Source organism: Alosa sapidissima, chromosome 5, assembly GCF_018492685.1.
Source record: "Alosa sapidissima isolate fAloSap1 chromosome 5, fAloSap1.pri, whole genome shotgun sequence".
NCBI classification, from domain to species: domain Eukaryota; kingdom Metazoa; phylum Chordata; class Actinopteri; order Clupeiformes; family Clupeidae; genus Alosa; species Alosa sapidissima.
This window is the reverse complement of record NC_055961.1, coordinates 26186040-26205790: the sequence shown is the minus strand read 5'-3', so window position 1 is coordinate 26205790 and position 19751 is coordinate 26186040. Positions and strand designations below refer to the sequence as shown.

Here is a 19751-nt window from a genome sequence, read left to right as displayed (position 1 = left end):
GAGACGCTTGATAATCTTTGATAAATACAATCTTTGACCATGCGGTACAGTCCGGGTTAAACCTGGTTTTGTCAGTTAGGGTTTTTTTTTCCTGCTTTATCTTGTAGACTTGGGGTAGCTTTTTAAGATTAAGGAGGGTGCCCGGTGATATCTCATAACCTTATTGCCCTATGGGCCCAAATCAACCAATCATGGAAACAGGAAATAAGGACTCTTAGAAGCTAATTTCAAACTGATATCAAACGCATCAAGTTACCTGTTTGACATGTATATACACAGTAGGCTACATATATATATATTTTTTTTTTTTCGTTTTTCATATAATGCCGTTTTTTTTTTTTTTCTTCAAATCTAGTCAACACACAAAAAATGGATTCGACAGCTTAGTCTTAAGATTTTTGGAAACATGTTTCGTCCAGTCCCCCATGTCTTATGACTATAATAGGAAAATCCCAGCCTGGCATGTTATTTTGTTGCCAAGATATGCCTTTTCAGTAATGGATGGATACTGCATAGAAAACCGCACCAAATGCCAGTATTTTATTTGTACTGCTTTTTAAAATATTCCTCTCCTAGCTCAACGAAACCATATTTTTTGCCAAAACTTTACTCTAGATTAGTAATTTGTATTAGTAAAATTTCTAATCTCACATTGGAATAACTCACATTGGAATTTCTAATCTCACCCTTGAGGTCTTTTTACTGCAACTGGAAAAGCATTTTTGTTCAAGTAATTTTGAACGTGGGCCACTTAAAATCTCAAAACCTCGCAGAAGTATACTACATGAGGGAAGGTAGATCCTGAAAACGTTGAGATTGTTTGTTTTCTTATTCAAAAGCTATAAGCTCTTTACATTACATATTACACCATAAACAAAACCATTGGGTTTAGACCCCATGTTTTCCTACAGAAGGGTGATAAAAGTTGACCATTCTGGCTCCATTGACATTACTTCAGACATGTCCAAGGGGGATGGTAAAAGAGAGTGGTAGAATTTAACACTTATGGTCACAATGTAGCATACTACTGCAAGGGAAAAAGTGGGTTTACATGTCCTGCTATTTTTCCAAAAGGGTAATGAATTGTGTTTTTATGGACAAATCCCTGTTAAGGTCAACTTCAGAGCTGAATATAGGGAATTGCCCAAGGCAATGTTTGCCAGAGTAGGGGCCGCAGCCCACTGGTAACAAACCTTCATTTACCCCCAAGAAAATGCTACTCAAATGTGCTCATGAAGATGGATGGCCCGATTCTCGGTTTAGACATTACACTGCGATTTGTGTGCACAGTATAGCAAGGTATGCAGCATGGTGCAAGTATTCTGCAGACGCTATGGTCCCAAGCGACTGTCAGTTTAGGAACACTACATTAATTAAAATAGTTTGAAGTGTGAAAACCTACATTAAGCACAATAGTAATATTGGACATAAACAAAAGTGTGGCTATTTTTTTTTTATTATTTTTTTTTCAGCCTGTTATGTTAAGGTGACTTACATTAGAAACTAAACACTTAAAATCACACCTGATTGTGACCAAAGAAAATGGAAGGAACAAATAGACAACCACTTAAAACATAAGAGGCTGAAGGACTATAGACTTTATTCAAAATGGTTTAGAGGTATAAAAAGGCATATAGTCAAAGAATCCTGACTTACATCTTTGTGCAACAGCCACAAAACCAGTTGAGAAATTCAAGTGATCCCTAACAGCCATGAGGTTGGGGAAAAAACATTTGCCTTCTTCACAGAGTTCTCTGTAAACATTACTGTTGGAGAGGTAATTGAAAGCACAGGACAGTTTAGTCGACCTCCTCAATGGTTGGTCCGGAGGATCCACCACCGCCTGGCGCGGCACCAGCTCCAGGGAAGCCACCTGGCATTCCACCGGGCATCCCTCCTGGCATCCCACCGGCACTCTGGTACAGCTTGGTGATGATTGGGTTGCACACCTTCTCCAGCTCCTTCTGGTGGTGCTCATACTCTTCCTTCTCAGCAGTCTGAGAAGTTATGGAAAGAACATTTGTTTTACAAAAGCAATTAACATCAGACACAAAGGAGAAGGCAGGAATGTTTGACATGGCATCAACTGAATTACATTCTCTTTGCTTAACATAAAACATTTGTAAAGATATTGTAAGATATTGATCCAAACATACCTGGTTCTTGTCAAGCCAGCTGATGACCTCATTGCACTTTTCAAGAATCTTCTGCTTGTCCTCGTCGCTGATCTTGCCCTGCAGCTTCTCATCCTCCACGGTGGACTTCATGTTGAAGGCGTACGACTCCAGAGCGTTCTTGGAAGAAACCTTGTCACGCTGGACGTCATCCTCAGCCTTGTACTGCTCAGCTTCCTGGACCATGCGTTCAATGTCCTCCTTGGAGAGGCGACCTGAAACAATCAAGAAAGCAATGAAGCACTGCGCAAGATACTGCATCTACACAAAGATCAATACTGATGGTAGAGTTTTGAGTGAACCAACCTTTGTCATTGGTGATTGTAATCTTGTTTTCCTTGCCAGTGCTCTTGTCAACAGCAGAGACGTTGAGGATGCCGTTGGCGTCAATGTCAAAGGTCACCTCAATCTGGGGAACACCACGGGGAGCTGGAGGAATGCCAGTCAGCTCGAACTTGCCCAGCAAGTTGTTGTCCTTGGTCATGGCACGCTCACCTTCGTACACCTGTGAAGATGATCAGTGAGATACTTCATTACAAATACCTGGAATAATTACAGCCTGACATTTTAAAATGTATTCTCAAATAGAATGCAGCTTCATAAAACCAACTGTAGACTAGAGGAACATGTACAAGCAGCATTTACACCCTGTTCACTCGAGTTCAATGTGACCCAATTCTACTGACCTGAATGAGCACACCAGGCTGGTTGTCGGAGTAAGTGGTGAAGGTCTGGGTCTGCTTGGTCGGAATGGTGGTATTGCGCTTGATCAGCACAGTCATGACTCCACCAGCGGTCTCGATACCCAGAGACAGTGGAGTGACGTCCAGAAGCAGCAAGTCCTGGACATTCTCTGATTTGTCACCAGAGAGGATGGCAGCCTGGACAGCTGAAAAGGAGAGAAAGAAAATTGTTTTGTTTCATTAACCTAGCCCACCACTAATGTATTAAGACAGAGCAGCAGATTCTCGCTCAGACATCCAAGGAAGGTGCTTGTGCCATCTTTGGTTTTTCAACCTCTGGTGGAAACTACGAATGGCAGGGAATAAACTTCATCACAGCGGTCAAATGTGTAGCAGCTACCATTACCATGAGGAATGAAACAACTTACCAGCACCGTAAGCAACAGCCTCGTCAGGGTTGATGCTCTTGTTGAGTTCCTTGCCGTTAAAGAAATCTTGCAGAAGTTTCTGGATCTTAGGGATACGGGTGGAACCACCGACGAGGACGATGTCGTGGACCGCGGACTTGTCCATTTTGGCGTCACGGAGGGACTTCTCAACTGGGTCCAAAGTGCCACGGAAGAGGTCAGCGTTGAGCTCCTCAAAACGAGCTCTGGTGATGGAGGTGTAGAAGTCGACGCCCTCGTACAGAGAGTCGATTTCAATGCTGGCCTGAGTGCTTGATGACAGGGTGCGCTTAGCTCTCTCACAGGCGGTGCGGAGACGGCGGACGGCTCTCTTGTTGTCGCTGATGTCTTTCTTGAATTTACGCTTGAACTCGGCAATGAAGTGGTTGACCATGCGGTTGTCGAAGTCCTCGCCGCCCAAGTGAGTGTCTCCAGCTGTAGATTTGACTTCAAAGATTCCGTCCTCAATGGTCAGGATGGACACGTCAAAAGTGCCACCACCAAGATCGAAGATGAGGACATTCCTTTCAGCACCAACCTACAAAAGTAAAATCCATGATGAGACCAAATACAGGAGGGGCACCCTTACAGAAGCCAACTCAAGGGCAACTGCATGCTTCCCATTATATCTAATGGCACAAAAAAAAAAAAAAGGCACATTAACTAGTAAAATACCTTCTTGTCAAGCCCGTAGGCAATGGCAGCAGCTGTTGGCTCATTGATGATACGCAGCACATTCAAGCCAGAGATGGTGCCAGCATCCTTAGTGGCTTGGCGCTGGGAGTCATTGAAGTAGGCAGGCACGGTGACTACTGCATTGCTAACAGTCTGCAATGACAAAAACATAGAAGTTAAAACTTTGTAACTCAAATTGTTTATTTTGAAAACCATAATCCACTGATCAAGAATCACGCTACCTTTCCAAGATAAGCTTCGGCAATTTCCTTCATTTTCACTAGAACCATGGAAGAGATCTCTTCTGGGTAGAAGCTCTTTGTTTCACCCTTGTAGTCAACCTGGACTTTAGGGCGCGTGGAATCATCGATGACGGTAAATGGCCAGTGTTTCATATCAGACTGGACAACTCCATCATCAAATCTGCGTCCAATGAGTCTTTTGGCATCTAGAGCACAAAATGAGAATGTTCAGGAAAGAAATCATTTTAAAAAGCACTGTTTATACACAGGGAAAGGTTGAAAATCTTAAGTACATACCAAAGACTGTGTTTGTGGGGTTCATGGCCACCTGGTTCTTGGCAGCATCTCCAATGAGACGCTCCGAATCAGTGAAGGCAACATAACTGGGGGTGGTCCTGTTGCCCTGGTCGTTGGCAATGATTTCAACTTTGCCATGTTGGAAAACCCCCACACAGGAGTATGTGGTCCCAAGATCAATGCCTACAGCTGGTCCTTTAGACATGGTTCCTACAAAAGAAGACAGACATTTAATATCTAACAATTTAAGCATTAATTAGGCCAAGTGATGACACCAATAACAGGAAATGGCTACAAGTAATTCATGGTGACCCAACATACGTGCGTGACACATATCCTGCCTACGTCATGTTTCGAGAACCTTCTATCCTTTAAGAATCACTTCCGCTCTTATTTTCTTAGTACAGGCACATGCCGAACTCGGAACAGAATCCTCTTAAGAATCACGAGTGGTGCATAAATTAAGCCCTTGCCTTAAAATATACAACACATCTCTTTAGAGAAAGCCCTACAACGACTAGGGTTTCATAAGATTGATCTGCAATGTTAATGATCCAACCTCTAGTTGGTGGAAAGCGTTTGCTAGCTTGTTAGCCATAGCCATTTTTTCCTCGTGGTCCTTGACCCAGCTGGCTCGCTACCAAGGAATACAATTAGAACCCAATGGTACAACAAGATTTAAGTTACACGCACTTAACAGTCATACTTTACACAAAAGGGAATCACATTATTGTCGCCAAGCAAATAAGAGCAAACACCTGCTTAGAATGAAAAGGCTATTCGGCGCGTCACAACGTCGCTCTGCTAAACTGGGCAGCCGGCATCTTTTACCATTATCGTGACGTTAATTGAGGTTATCCCGAGATTAGCGTTAAACCATTCAACGATTGACACAAACTAAAGAGCCATCCCGATTCTAAACTCAAGACGATTGTGAATTACACAAGACTCAGACAGAAATACATGTACAGACATGAATTTGTTGGGTAACGTTGCAATCGACATTGACACAACAATGACTAGGAAGCGTTAGCTGGCTAAGGTTAGCGCTAATCGGACTATGCTAACGTTAGCAATCTAACGTCGGCTTCCCGAGTCTTTGTAATGTCTTCACTTAAACCTTTTTAATACTAACTTAAACACAACCATATGGCTAAATCCACATAGAAACGTCGAAAAAAACATACCTTCTTTTCAACGGGATGTTTGAGTAATTAATCCTGGAGCCTCGTCACTGCCAAACTTCACTGCCCCGCCTGGAGAGAGAGAGGAAGAATGCCGGTGAGGAAACGTTTTATAAGAAGACATTCGACCAATCACATTAGAACAGTCAAGTGAGTGTGCCCTCTGGTCCAACCCAGGAGAACCAAGCGGAACAGTGTCCAATGTCTTTACGCATAGGCGTTGTTTTTGTGCCTGCCTCCAGGAGCTGTTTGTTGGTGCATCCAGTTTTACTAATAATAATAGTAATAATAAACATTTCGAGTATCGTCAAAAACATGATGTTAAATGGTGTTCAAAAAAAGACGAAATGTGCTGAATATATAAGATTTTATAATGTGAAGAATATTATAGGCCTAATTGAAACATTTACTGTCTGGTGGCTGGCTACTGTTTGTTTACAAAGTATAAAACTTACAAGAAACACCACCTCATTTTGCATTTGAAACTACTAGAGTTAAGAGGGTTTTTTTTTTTAATTAAATTCGGTACAGGTTAGAAAGTACCAATTAGAGTGGGAATGAGTTTATTTCTTGTTAACATGATTTTTCTCAAACTTTGGGACCAGGGTTTCAAGAAAATAACATTAAGTTCAGTACTGGGGTGGTACAGGTTGACCCCTATAGCCCATTGACTATGGAACACACTATGACCAGGGTTCTAAATTAACACCCTGCCAACCCGCCAAATGCGGGTTAAAATTCATTTTGGCGGGTGTTAATAAAAACTTACTAGCCAGTTTGGCTGGTGGTGATGGCATTACGTACTCTCGGTCATATATCCTTTCTTTTACTGTCTATGCATATATCCCCCTGGCAGTACCAAAGATTGTTAAGGCGGAGCTTCGCCTTAACAATCTTTGGCAGTACTTCGTACAAAGATCCTTGATTACTAGCTCCGCTTGAACCCTCTCTGCTTCGTACATTTCCCATGACCACTGTGCCGTAATGCTACGTGATGACGTTTCATACGCCAATTGACTGCGCGCAGTTTGGAGTAAAAACCAGCGCGAGAGACTGAAACGAACGGAGCGTCTACCAGAAAACTCAAGGAACTAGATGTACCGCATAGCGGTACAAAATATGACCGCCGCTCAGTCCTGTACATCCGTTCCGCGAAAATAAATCACACTTCAATTTGTCTCCATATTTTACTCCATCCCCCACTCTTGAAACTTTTGTGTATGCTTGTTTGGCATGCCTGAGTGTGTGTGTGCGGCTGCACAGAAAGTACCCTACTGGTGCTGAAAAGGTGAATAGATTGTAGAATAGCCAAAGAAGATGTAGAATTGTTATAAAACCTTTAAAATCTCTAAACAATCACAAGTAGGGCAGTTCATCACAGTTCATCCATTGCAACTGGATTGATGAAAGGTCACTTACACCTGTAGGCTACATTGTATTTGGGAAAAGCAAAAGGTATCAGCATAATGTTATTTATTTATTTATTTATTTATTTTTTATGTATTTTTAAACAAAAACATCTCTGTCAGTTCCATGCCGTTTTCAACAGCTATCAAAAACAAAGGTCATTTTTGGATGGATGGATTTTTTGTGAATGTTTCTTCTTCTACATAAGATTTTAGTCATCTTTAGTTCATTTAATACTTTATTGTCAATGCACAAATTAAGTAATGGTAGTCTGAAACGTTATTGTTAATGCACAAATTAAGTAACAGTAGCCTAGTCTGAAACGAAATGCTGTTTTACATCTAACCAGTGGTGCAAATAACTGACATGTCCAAATGGGCCTTGATGAAATGCGTCGCTAGACTGTTCATACACATTTTAACGGGCCAAAGTTGAAGAGCTTTTGTCCGTTATTGTTAGTGCAAATATAGGCTGATTCATGTTCCCTTGCATTGTTTAACTGAGGTCCATGGCTAGTCTGGCTTTCATCAGACCAAGCTCAATCTTTTAAGAAATCAAAAAATAAATAGCGGGCAGATCAGGCTGGGTTCACCCAGCCTAGTCCATAGGCACCCGATATTGTTTAATTTTCCGATTGAGATATACACGCTCTGGCTATTCTAAATGCAAAAATGCATCAGGGAGTTATGACAAAACGGTAACTAACAAACTAGATCCTAATAGAAAGCTGTTAGCTTCCCTAAGCTACAGGTAGGATTATAAGGTAGGCCTATTTACAACATAAATTGTCAATAGGCTATGCTGGCGACACAAATAAAATCTCCTTTGGAAACCAATGGCTTACGCCTTACAGTATCAAGCGGACTTAAACTGCCATATCGTGGCGAAAATAAAATTCATGCAGCTCCATGAGTCAAGGAAAGCGCGAATAAAGTAGCCACTTCTAAATGGGACCCACTACACAGTAGCTTAAGGTGTTTTGCTAAAGCAGCCATAATGAAATGAAGGTGTCATTGTTTGGATACTTCACACACACGTGCTTTTTAATTTCACAGACTACAACTACCAAGCTGTAATCAAAGCACATCGATTCCCCTCTCACACCCTGCACGCACTTAAAACAAAATAAACAGGCGTCTCAGTCTCACGCATGTATAGGCAAAACTGTATCAGACCGGTGTAACGTTGGTAAATCTCCCATTGCACAGAATGATTTTGTAGCACGTGCAATAAATGACAGTCGAAAGATACAAACAGTGCTGCTATACATTTGCTTGGTATAACCGCATTTATAGTTTTCTACAAATGCAATAAATCAAATGCCTCCATCACTCAACCAACGCTAACGGTAACATTACCTAGGTCCTTATTGATATTACAAGATTAACGTACCTGCAGTAAAAACCAAGCATGTCCGATAAACATCCTCAGATTTATTTCGGCTTCAAGAAGAAATGGGAATTACACTTCATGTGAACATCGTCCTATCCTTATTAGATGTTCGCTGCGGTAAATTACAGTCCTTGTATGAAGCGTCCATTGTTTTTTCCAACCCACTTTTAACTTCCAACAAAATTACGTCTAACTGCAACGATGCGCCATCTAGTGGACAAACGACTACTTCTCGCCAATACTGAAAATGCAGCCATGATGATGATGATGAATATTTATTTTGGCTTTCTTTTAATCCTACTGATTTTCATTTTTTACCGGGGGGGGGGGCAAATCACAAATGAGTGATTATGAGCCAGGTTGATGTGGGCCCTTGAGACCAACATACCATAAAAGATTCACAGAGAACTGTGTCTGCCCTACCCTCCTTTCGGGGGTCCAGTCCAGCGGGGGGGGGGGGCTGCAGATGAAAACGAAAAATGACGGTTCCATGCTATCCATGTGGGGGTACATGCCCACCAAGTTTTGTGTACCCCGGTCTTTCAGTGTCCCGGGAATCCTTGTTGGTGTACGGTCACTAAATGTACACATAAATTATTTTATTGTAAGGCCCCCCATGAACGAAAGTACACAAAACTTGGCATGCATTCAGAGGGTGTCATAATGATCCTACACTTTTAATTTCGTGCAGTTTTGACCTTGTCAGCCAGAGATATTGAGATGAAAACACCAAATTTTTTGCTTTTTAATTTTTAACTAGGTGGCGCTATACATGAAATAAGTGGTAATGGGATGGGTTGACATGCCCCCTTAAGACCAACATACATAAAAAAGGTGGACCTCCTAGGCCCTACGGTTCTCGAGATATTCACAGAAAACTGTCTCCGGCCACCTACAGGCCAGTTGGTGTATAGTAACATAAATTAATTTATTGTGTGGCCCCCCATGAACGGAATTCCACCAAACTTGGCGTGCATACAGAGGGTGTCATAATGATCCTACACTTCCAATTTCGTGCAGTTTTGACTATGTTAGGTCACAGATACCTTCAATTACAACACCTCATTTTTACTTTTTTGTGTTTAACTAGGTGGCGCTATACATTAAATGAGTGGTTATGGAATGGGTTGACATGGCCCCTTGAGATCAACATACAAAAAAAAAATGGTCCTCCTAAACCCTATGGTTTTCGAGATATTCACAGAAAACTGTGTCTGCCCTACCCTCCTTTCGGGGGGTCCAGTCCAGCGGGGGGGCTACAGATCAATACGAAAAACGATGGTTCCATGCTATCTATGTGGGGTTACATGCCCACCAAGTTTCGTGTACCCCAGTCTTTCAGTGTCCCGGGACTCATTGACGGAAATTTGGGCATGCGAAAAAGAAAAAAAAAAAAATCTGACTAAACCTATATGACCGCCGCTTCGCTGCGTGGCGGTCATAATTAGAAGAACGAACGGAGCCAGATCAGGGAGCATAGACTGGACGAGGAGGGAGTTAGCCAGTAAAGTAAAAAATAAAGTACATAACACAAATACATAACACGTTACGAAATATTAACGCAATTAACGCATTGTGTTTACCTAGCCTATTTCCTTTGTGGGAGGCTCATGTAGCGGAGGCCGCAAAACCTGAAGCAGCTAGATCATTTATTTTATTGTCTATAGCTGAAGATGGAGAGGAACGTTAGAAGCTTGTAGGCCTATAGGCGAAAATGATCAGTTTTAAAAAGTTGCCTGATCAGTGATCACCACCACCACACGCATCACGCACTGTGCATAGAGACAGAGGGAATTTAGCCAATAAATAGTAGGTAGCCTATAGCTGGACTGCAAACTGTTTTTTACTCTTGTTAGATAAAGTATACAATGTAAACATGCACCAACAGCATGTTACATAAAGGTGATACTTTTCGGGTCCTCTCTATAAAGATCCAACTTGAGCGAGAAGAGGGAGCAGGGGATGAGGATATCGACAGAGAAATAGATATAGATAGCATCCATGCCAACAATGTTAATAAAGATCAAATGCATTCAGTGACACTCATCTCATGATTCTCTTATTTTCACCGGGAAAAAATTGGCTAGAAATTCTGATTGGCTAGTAACTTTAGAAAGTTACCAGCCACATTGGCTGGTGATCAAAAAAGTTAATTTAGAACCCTGACTATGAATATTTCAATAGCCTACTATAATAATATTGCACATAATTGAACTTTAGATTATGATATAACATGTCATATACTTTGTGTGATACCCAACTTGCTCAATATTGACCACTTTTTGGATGAGCAATGGGCAACAATTTCATCTCTCATATCTCATATCATGTCTATTAAAATATTTTTCCACCACTGGGTACTGGTCAGAAAGTGGGCTACCAGTGGGAATGAGTTAATTTCTTGTTAACATGATTTTTCTTAAACTCTGGGACCAGGGCTACAAGAAATGGCACTTAAGTGTAGTAGTGTGTGTGGGGGGGGGGGGGGGGCATACTATTATGCCCTCTTCAGGTAGCCTGACGTAGCCATTCAATTATCAATCAATTCTATCAATTCTAGTCAGAATATGAGTACTGCTCCATTGGGACGTAATTATGGGGCGTGTTTCAACCGATACAGGGGGGGAATGCCTCTGTACTCAATTGGATAGACCTAACCAGAGCAACAAAATAGCTTACCGTGAGGTGTAGGAAGAACACACAAACCATCCTTCTTCTCCACAAATGCCTTAACATTGTTTTCTGGTCTTTTGTAAAAGTTATTGTGCCGTCAATATCTCCTACAACGCTCATTAGCGAAATCTGTCAAAATGAATAAATATCACCATGATTGTCTCGAAGTTTGAGTCAGCGACGATGTAGCAGGGTAGGCTATTAGGAAACTAGATGTACCGCAGAGCGGTACAAAATACTTTTATTGGAAAGCCCCCCATGAACGAAAGTTCACGAAACTTGGCATGCATTCGGAGGGTGTCATAATGATCCTACACTTTCAATGTCGTGCAGTTTTGACCATGTCAGCCAGAGATATTGTGATTAAAACACCTAATCCTTGCTTTTTAATTTTTAACTAGGTGGTGCTATACATGAAATAAGTGGTAATGGGAGGGGTTGACATGGCCCCTTAAGACCAAAAAAAGGTGGTCCTCCTAGGCCTTAAGGTTCACGAGATATTCACAGAAAACTGTCTCCGGCCACCTACAGGCCAGTTGGTGTACAGTAACATAAATTAATTTATTGTGTGGCCCCCCATCAACGGAATTCCACGAAACTTGGTGTGCATTCAGAGGGTGTCATAATGATCCTACACTTCCAATTTCATGCAGTTTTGACTATACGTTAGGTCACAGATACCTGCAATTACAACACCTCATTTGTACTTTTTTGTGTTTAACTAGGGGGCGCTATACATGAAATGAGTGGTTATGGAATGGGTTGACATGGCCCCTTAAGATCAACATACAAAAAAAAGGTGGTCCACCTAAGCCCTACGGTTCTCGAGATATTCACATAAAACTGTGTCTGCCCTACCCTCCTTTCGGGGGTCGAGTCCAGCCGGGGGGAGGGGCTATAGATCAAAACGAAAAACGATGGTTCCATGCTATCCATGTGGGGTTACATGCCCACCAAGTTTTGTGTACCCCGGTCTTTCAGTGTCCCGGGAATCCTTGACGGAAATTTGGTCATATTTTGTACCGCTCTGCGGTACATCTAGTTTCAGATGTTTTTGCCAGCACTTCATAAAACTCTCATTGTTTGAGAACTTTAAATTATTTGTAAGATATTGCTTGTTCACAACTGATATACTCCGAGTTAGGATCGGCCGATATATCAGCCGATATTTGCGTTTTTTACGTGTATCGGCATCTGCCGATAAGCAGCTGCGTTCGCCGATAGTTTTTTCCCCCGCATTATTTACATACCGGCGTCCACAGGCAGCTCTGTGTTGCTGGAGACGCTGCAATTCACGTGCAGACTGCCCCACCCCCACGAGCAGAGAGCTGAAAGCCTGCTCTTCAAGACAACAGTAAAAGCATTTCAAAGCATCTTTTAACTGTTTGACTTAGCTGAAATATTGCCATACACTTTGAAGGTGGAAGCAAGTTTGTGGGTCCAAATGGAAAATGCGGATGATATAGGTAGCCTACTTTATTTAATGCTTAATGCCTCGTTTATAAAACTGCTTGCCATTGTATTTAGGTAGCTGCAAAAAAGTTGTAGGCTAGGCTATCCAAATGCATGCGGTAGCTAGCTGTTACAAACACTGATCATATGATTAAGTAATGCCAACGTTGTTCCGTGGTATTTGTGGGAGATTTATTCAGCGACCACCTGGCTGAGTGTTGGACGCGTGTGGTATGTGTGTGTCTCCCTCCCTGAATGCCCCTCTTCTATAAAACTGCTTGCCATTGTATTTAGGGAGCTGCAAATAGCTAAGTTGTAGGCTATGCATGGGGTAGCGGTAGCTGTTACAAACACTGGTCAATCATATGATTAAGTAATGCCGACGTTGTTGCGAGATATTTGTGGGAGTTTTATTCAGCGACCACCTGGCTGAGTTTTGGACGCGTGTGGTGTGTGCGTCTCCCTTCGAGCGGGTGGAGTTGCCATCGCAGTGATATCAGAGCTTTAATAATGAGAGACATGTTATATGTAGTTGAATATTAATTCGTGTTAACGTTTATCATGTACCAGACCGTGTATGCCTTACTTGTTTAGAGCCGTTTGCTAACGTTATCATTATCAATCCAGTTCAATTGTGGTTCGTCAGCTACCAAACAGAAGTTTGTGTGTGCGTCTGGTCTGTCTCACTCAGTGGGAGTGGGACACACGCATCACAGCGATATGAGAGTGCTGCACTACCTGAAGGAGAGATTTTAAAACTGAGAGATATGTTTTTATACCTTTTGACGTTGATGCCGTTTAGAACAGAAACATTTGACACCACGTTATTTTCCTCTGCTGATTTATGTTCTGTGGTTGACAAATCTGGCCGCTTTTTTTAGAAAAATATAGAAATAGAAAAATTGAAACCATGCAGTCTTAAATTACAAATCAAGCACTTTATTTCAATAGCTAATTTTCAGGCTTATTGTTTTCTTAAATTATTTAAATGTGTTGACAAAGGACATTTTGTGATGACCTGAATTATGTCTTATAATATGTCAGCAAGCAATGCATCATCAAGGTGTTGTAAGATGTTGATGAAAGCATTTTGCACAGTTAACCATATTCAGTGCACCCATCCATACGTTCAATGTTCCTTTTTTAAATTGAGACTTATAACATTTGTTATCATCATCTGTGTAATTATGTGTCATTTGTATGATGTAAATTGAGGGAGCAAAATAAAAGCAGTATCGGCTCCAAATATCGGCTCAAGAAAATCGGCAGCCTGTAAAAAAAATCGGTATCGGTATCGGCACTAAAAAATCTATATCGGTCGATCCCTACTCCGAGTCTCTGGCCCTCTCTTAGAGCCAGGCATAGTGAGCTGGCCCTCGGAAGAAAAAGTTTGGGGACCACTGCTCTAATTGGACCATTGCCGTTATAAATTGAGCTTTAGTCTTATTTAGCAAAGCTCATTCATTCTGGTGAAGCATCAGAACAAACTTGTGTCTTGTTTGGGGGGTGGGGGGTGGGGGGGGGGGGGGCTTCAGCCATGTAGCACACTTGGCTATATTGTTGAAGTTTATCCTATCTCTTAAACCCATAGACCTCCTCCTCTAAAGGGTGATGACCGTTAGAATTGAATCATAGTGCTGAAACTGGATTAATGTACTTTAAAATACTTTATTTGAAAAAAACTCTCTTTATTGACAACACTTTCATTCAGCTTATATATAGCCTAGCTTCTTTGGAGTATATGATGAATACACAGCATTCAGTTAATATAATAATAATTTACATAATTACATAATTTCAGGGAAAACATTTAGGCTAATATTTCAAGACTGACATAACCCATGATGACAATCCATCAAAAACAGACATCCTGAGGTTTAGCACCAATGACAACAACAAAACAAAATGGCAACAAAAAATGCTATTATGCTTATAAGTTTAACATCACAGTTCAGTCTCTTTCACTGGTGCAGCTCCATGGTTTTGAGTTGGCTTGATGCCATTGATGGCATGATTTTCCACAGTGACCTCTACTGTGTGTGATGCTGAATGGGATGCTGCACCTGATGTTGGGTTCGATGCAAGAGTGGATGCTGAAGTTGAAGCCGAAGTTTGTGTACCAAAGGCACCCTCCTTAGACCTATATTTTCTGAAATTGCTCTTCAGGAAACCTAGAGAGTAGGATATAGGCTTAATCAAATGCAATTTAAAGAACAATAGAAAGAAAATAGACTACAATGGGACATGGAAGTTTGAATAGCACTATAACCTACCAAGGGATACTTTAGGCTTCCCCTCTTCCCCACTTGATTTTGATTTGCCACTCTCCACAGACTGATCTGAATCTTCTTTTTCTATATGGGAAGAAATCAGAAGGATACTTGGTTTAATTAAGGTCTCTCATATAACAACTTTATGTGTTGATGCTTAAATGATGCATTGTTGACACCTACCTAATTTCCACTTCTTGTGTGCTCTTCTCAACTTGACAACAAAGAATGTGACAACTATCAGCAGGCAGATAATTAGGGCTGTCACAGCAGTGATGAAGAGTGATGCGCTCCCTCCCTCTCGTCGTTCTTGTTTCTCATTTACCTCTGGGATAAAGGGGCGAGAGTGAAAAACATGTTATCACAGTAGGCCTACAATCTCTTGTGTGCAATTCAATGAGAGTGGTATATGGACAGAAATATTTCATAGGTTTTTATTGTACCTTCTGTGAAATTCCTGGTGACATTTTCTGTAACAGAAGTGGAGTTGTCTAATGTGGAGCTGGTATTGACTGGTGTTGAACTGGAGCCCTCTAGTGTGGAAGTTGTATTGATGTTTGTATCTGTGTGCTGACTTGTTTCCATGCTAGTGGTGTTCATGTGGTCCGTCCCTCCTGAACAAATAAAGATACATCAGGCCAAATATAAATACAACAAATATTCAAGCTGAACCGAAAGAAACCATCACAGTTTCAAGCTAAGTGACATTTTCTTAACAGTAACAATTACACCACCAGAGGGAGCTCTAACAAATGAAGTATTGACTAGCCTACTTCTTCTTTGTCTTGGTGGGTGTGGGTTGTAGACCATGTGACTTTCAGTAAGTTTCCTGCTACCATTACTGTCCCTCATTTATTCTGCGGGCAGTTTGGAAACCACAAGGTCAAACCAAACCATTCAAATGCCAAATTCCCATAGCCCACTTTCTAATCAACCCACACAATATAACTTCTTCTCTGATGAGTTACAAGAGAGCATTCACATTCTTTGCTTTGTGTTATGAATCCACTGAGGAACTAATAATGTATGTAGTCACTTACAGAGTGATATGTTGTAATGTAAATTAATGTTTAATTGTTGTACCTGTGATACTGAAATATGTTGATACATGTGGTGAATCTGTGGTGTGAGATGTTGCTGATGTTGACATCTGGGCTGTGCTTGTTTGTGTTGTATATTGCTTGAATTCTGTGGATGAGAAAGAGTCATTAAATCATAGTTTCTGAAAATGTTATATGCCTACATTGTCTGTGAGGTGAGGAGAATGGATAGCTTATACATTTCTGGGAATTGCTATTTCCCCCTATTTCTGGTCAACAAATGGTCAAACAAAACAAAAAAGTCCCTAAAGTCCAAACAAAAGTCCCTAAAGGTCCACATTAAATGGTGTGCCTTCTGATTACAGAACACACATATATCATATCCTGTTTTTTTTTTGTTTTTTTACAAAAATACCCACTGGCCAAAAATAGAGAAGGCCTGTCATGAGTTTCTCATGTCACAGAAAAAGAGGAGAGACTTGGTCATGTTTAATTGGCTTGGCGCCATGGGAGTATTGCATCCTCAAAAGCTTCATTCTGGTAGACATGTGACTGTCCAGAAGTCAAAGCACCTTTCTGGTTTCTGTCTCTTTTTATTTATCACATTGATTCTGTTGCTTTTGACAGTATTATGTTTGAAGTCACTGGTGTGAAAAATAATAAAATGCTTACCTTTGTTTTCTAGGGTCACAAATCGGACTCCAAGAGGACTACGCAAAGTGGGGTCAAGAAGTACACATTTCAATGTCTCCTCCCTCGTAAGGACTTTGATACTTATAATATCTTCTGTGGTCCATTTGCCTGTTTTGTCTTGTTTCTTGTACTGTGGTCGAGCTAAGTGAAAGGGTAATTAGAAAAGGGAAAATAAGTTGTTTTGATGACATGCCTGACACAACACCCCCACTTGAGTCACATGTGTGAAGTCTCATCTGTTTCAGTGGCGCCATCAAGAAAAACAATGTGCTAACCATGAGTTTGGTCACTGTCCTTCCCTGACCTTTGTCAGCCAATTTCACTTCAGCTAGCTCAAATAGTGCTATGTCGTGGGAATACCCATGTGTTCTTCTATTTGTGAAGAGCAATTGCCATGCCAGTCATTGTTAAGTAGCTCAAATCAAAATTACCTAATAATTAATAGCCTTTAGTGAACCTTAATGAACTGCTTTTCATTAAATGTTACCACCCCTTATTTCAGTATTCAGACATGGAGGCTATTGGATGGATGCTAAGACAACATCAGAAATGAGAACACTACTGGATTTACTCTCACCTTCAAGGTCAATTCCACTGCCAATCTGCCAGGACACTACAGGAGGTGTATTTCCTTTTGCTGAACATTTTACAAGAGTTCTGTCTCCATGCTTGGTGTATGTTATTTTGGGCGCACCTAATAGGTTCATAACAAAGACAACATCAGATAACCCATAATAATGCAAAGTAAAACATGCATAAAACAAACAAAAGATGGCATCTTGACTTTTTGTGCTTTAACTGAACAAAATAACTTACCTAAAACGGTCACATTGTATCGCCTTACTGTGACTTTTGGTGAGTTGTTGCTGTAATGGTAGCATGAATACATGCCCTCATCTTTGAAAGTCACAGGTGATACTGCTAAAGTGTAGTCTGAACCAGAAAAGCTGAGGATGCTATATCTGCTGTCCAGGCAAGCTGTAAATTCAGATAAAAGAAGCAATGTAAATGCAATGCCTATACTGCTGTTACATTTATACACATAGAATGGACATGAGGGGCACAGTATAATTCATTAAAACATTACAAATTACACACTGATAGTCATTCTCTTCGTTGTGACTATTTTAATTCAGGATAGCATTATTAAGCTATAGTCTCTTTAACCATGTTAAGCAGTAGGACTACAAATAAGATGAAGAGCTATCGCAACAGCATGCCATGGCTTCAACAGCAACAACAGCATTATGGATTCAACGTTGTAAAGTCTTTCTTATTGAACATAACATTTTGTCTTGAATTTCACCTTTTATATTGTTGAAAAATAGAACTTCATCTCTTTTATTTTTCCAGTCCATATGGCCCGGTGACTTCCTGCATTTCAGAGTTAATCTCTCGCCCTCCATCACTGTGACATGTGTTACAGCCGATGACATTCCAATGCCTGTTATACAGGGATAAAATAGAGGAATATGACATATGATACACAAGTACAGCATGCTAGGACATCAGTTGATTTGACAGTGATGATATTTGCTTGATAAAGGCCGAAATGGGTCGTAAATGCTTCACAGTGCACATCCTGATATCAGTCTTTACAACCATACAGGCAGACATAGATGCACACATCAAAAGTCTGGGGTCCCACAGATATAACGTGGGCCAACACAAGTGAAGAGTTATTCACTTCAACTCTGAGGTCAGGGGAGGTAAAGGAGGGGGCACTGGAAAGAACCGATGGCGGAAGAGACGACCACTCTTCTCACATCTCTGACTCAACAAGCAACATTTCCACCACTGGGGGTGGGACAGGAAATGGAGGGTTGCTCTGAGGTGAGTCTCCACTGGCCGATGCAGTAAACACCTCCGGCACCAAAAAAGGCAGACTGTACAATAGAGTCAACTACAGGGTCTCTGCTACAGGAAGTGTGGTGGTGAGAAAGAGCGCCTGAAGTGAAAGCTAGTGGTGGCATACTCAAGCAGTCACGTCCTCTGCATTCACACTCCTCCTCAAACTATGAGCATGTTCGCTATTTAAATTTAGCATACTATCAAAGGTTAAATAAACCCATAGCATGCCTTATATGGCATACATTAAACTGAGATGACAGCTAGAACACCATATAGCAAAGACTAGACATAAACATTTAGTACTGTTATCTGTTGATAATGTTGTTGATACCCTTGCATTGTTATTGTGGCCTTGCTTGTAGAACAACATAGAGTATAAGGAACTAACACGTTCATGAGTTTGATTCTCATAGGAGTGCACACACTACACATGCAGGTCAAAATGTGTCTGTATGCTACTCATCACGTTGGACAAAAGTATCTGATTAAATATAATGTAAATGAAGCAGCTATAATTGACATTAAAAATGTACATGTATGACATTTCATAGAAAAGTGTCATCTTTCTAATTGGCCTGTGATGATTTTATTTAATAGTTTCAGTCATCTTTAAACTAGTCAACACATTTAAATAGTGAAAAATATATTGCCATGCCTTTCAGATCAGTCATCTGACAGCGAACACCGGAGGCAGAAGATTTTTTTTTTATGAATTCAATGTACCTTGGTATTGATGACTGATGAAGGAATTTAGAAGTAACTTTGTAAATATGTAACTGATAATAAAGGCATGAAGGCAAACATAAACAGAATAAAATACCCCCCCCCCCCCCCCTAACAGGATAAAAACATCCGTTGTATTCTTTACCTCAAATATACATCATTGCCCATTGGAGAACACACTAGTTTAAGATTTCATAAAAGCATTCCTACTGAAAAGAGATTTTACTCACCACAAAGTATCAAAACAAGAAAGCTTAAATCTGTTGCATGTGTCATCTTCATACTGTTAGCCTTGATCTGAGTACTTCCTCTCTTGCTGAGGCTTTTTGTAGCGCTCTGCACTAGACACCCATGACATCACTTCAACAAAACTTCAGGGTTTTCCACTCACTTAAATATATAGTTTAATGTGGGGAATCCTTCACAGACTCTTACTTCTCTTTCTGTCATGTTTTTACCAATTGCCAATGGAATCATTTAAAATATGGATGATTTAGCTGATTTTGTGTTGTCCCTTACAGTGGCTTACACACTTATCACACTCAAAGT

At 40.8% G+C, this 19751-nt stretch overlaps 2 protein-coding genes and 1 long non-coding RNA gene across 6 annotated transcripts; 1 reads left to right on the top strand and 2 right to left on the bottom strand.

The window, feature by feature from the left end:
• Positions 1–1575: 1575 nt before the first annotated feature.
• Positions 1576–5837, bottom strand: LOC121708502 (heat shock cognate 70 kDa protein). Its single transcript, XM_042091208.1, has 9 exons — positions 5705–5837; positions 4518–4727; positions 4221–4426; positions 3979–4131; positions 3286–3841; positions 2861–3063; positions 2481–2679; positions 2157–2389; positions 1576–1997 (listed from the first exon to the last, which is right to left on the bottom strand). The coding sequence occupies exons 2-9, from the start codon at positions 4720–4722 to the stop codon at positions 1800–1802; spliced, it is 1953 nt and encodes a 650-aa protein (XP_041947142.1). The 5' UTR covers positions 4723–4727; positions 5705–5837; the 3' UTR covers positions 1576–1799.
• Positions 5757–17721, top strand: LOC121708527. 4 transcript variants are annotated; one of them, XR_006031682.1, is made up of 3 exons: positions 5757–5851; positions 16621–16693; positions 17131–17721. It is a non-coding gene; the product is annotated as an uncharacterized LOC121708527 (long non-coding RNA). The 4 variants fall into 4 exon arrangements; XR_006031681.1 differs by lacking the exon at positions 5757–5851 and adding an exon at positions 12532–12639; XR_006031680.1 differs by lacking the exon at positions 5757–5851 and adding an exon at positions 12690–12856.
• Positions 14270–19519, bottom strand: LOC121708507 (cytotoxic and regulatory T-cell molecule). Its single transcript, XM_042091214.1, has 10 exons — positions 19433–19519; positions 17935–18072; positions 17445–17606; positions 17206–17322; positions 16608–16769; positions 15979–16083; positions 15339–15509; positions 15079–15222; positions 14899–14979; positions 14270–14796 (listed from the first exon to the last, which is right to left on the bottom strand). Exons 1-10 carry the CDS (start codon positions 19482–19484, stop codon positions 14570–14572), a joined length of 1359 nt encoding a protein of 452 aa, XP_041947148.1. The 5' UTR covers positions 19485–19519; the 3' UTR covers positions 14270–14569.
• Between the last annotated feature and the right edge of the window lie 232 nt (positions 19520–19751).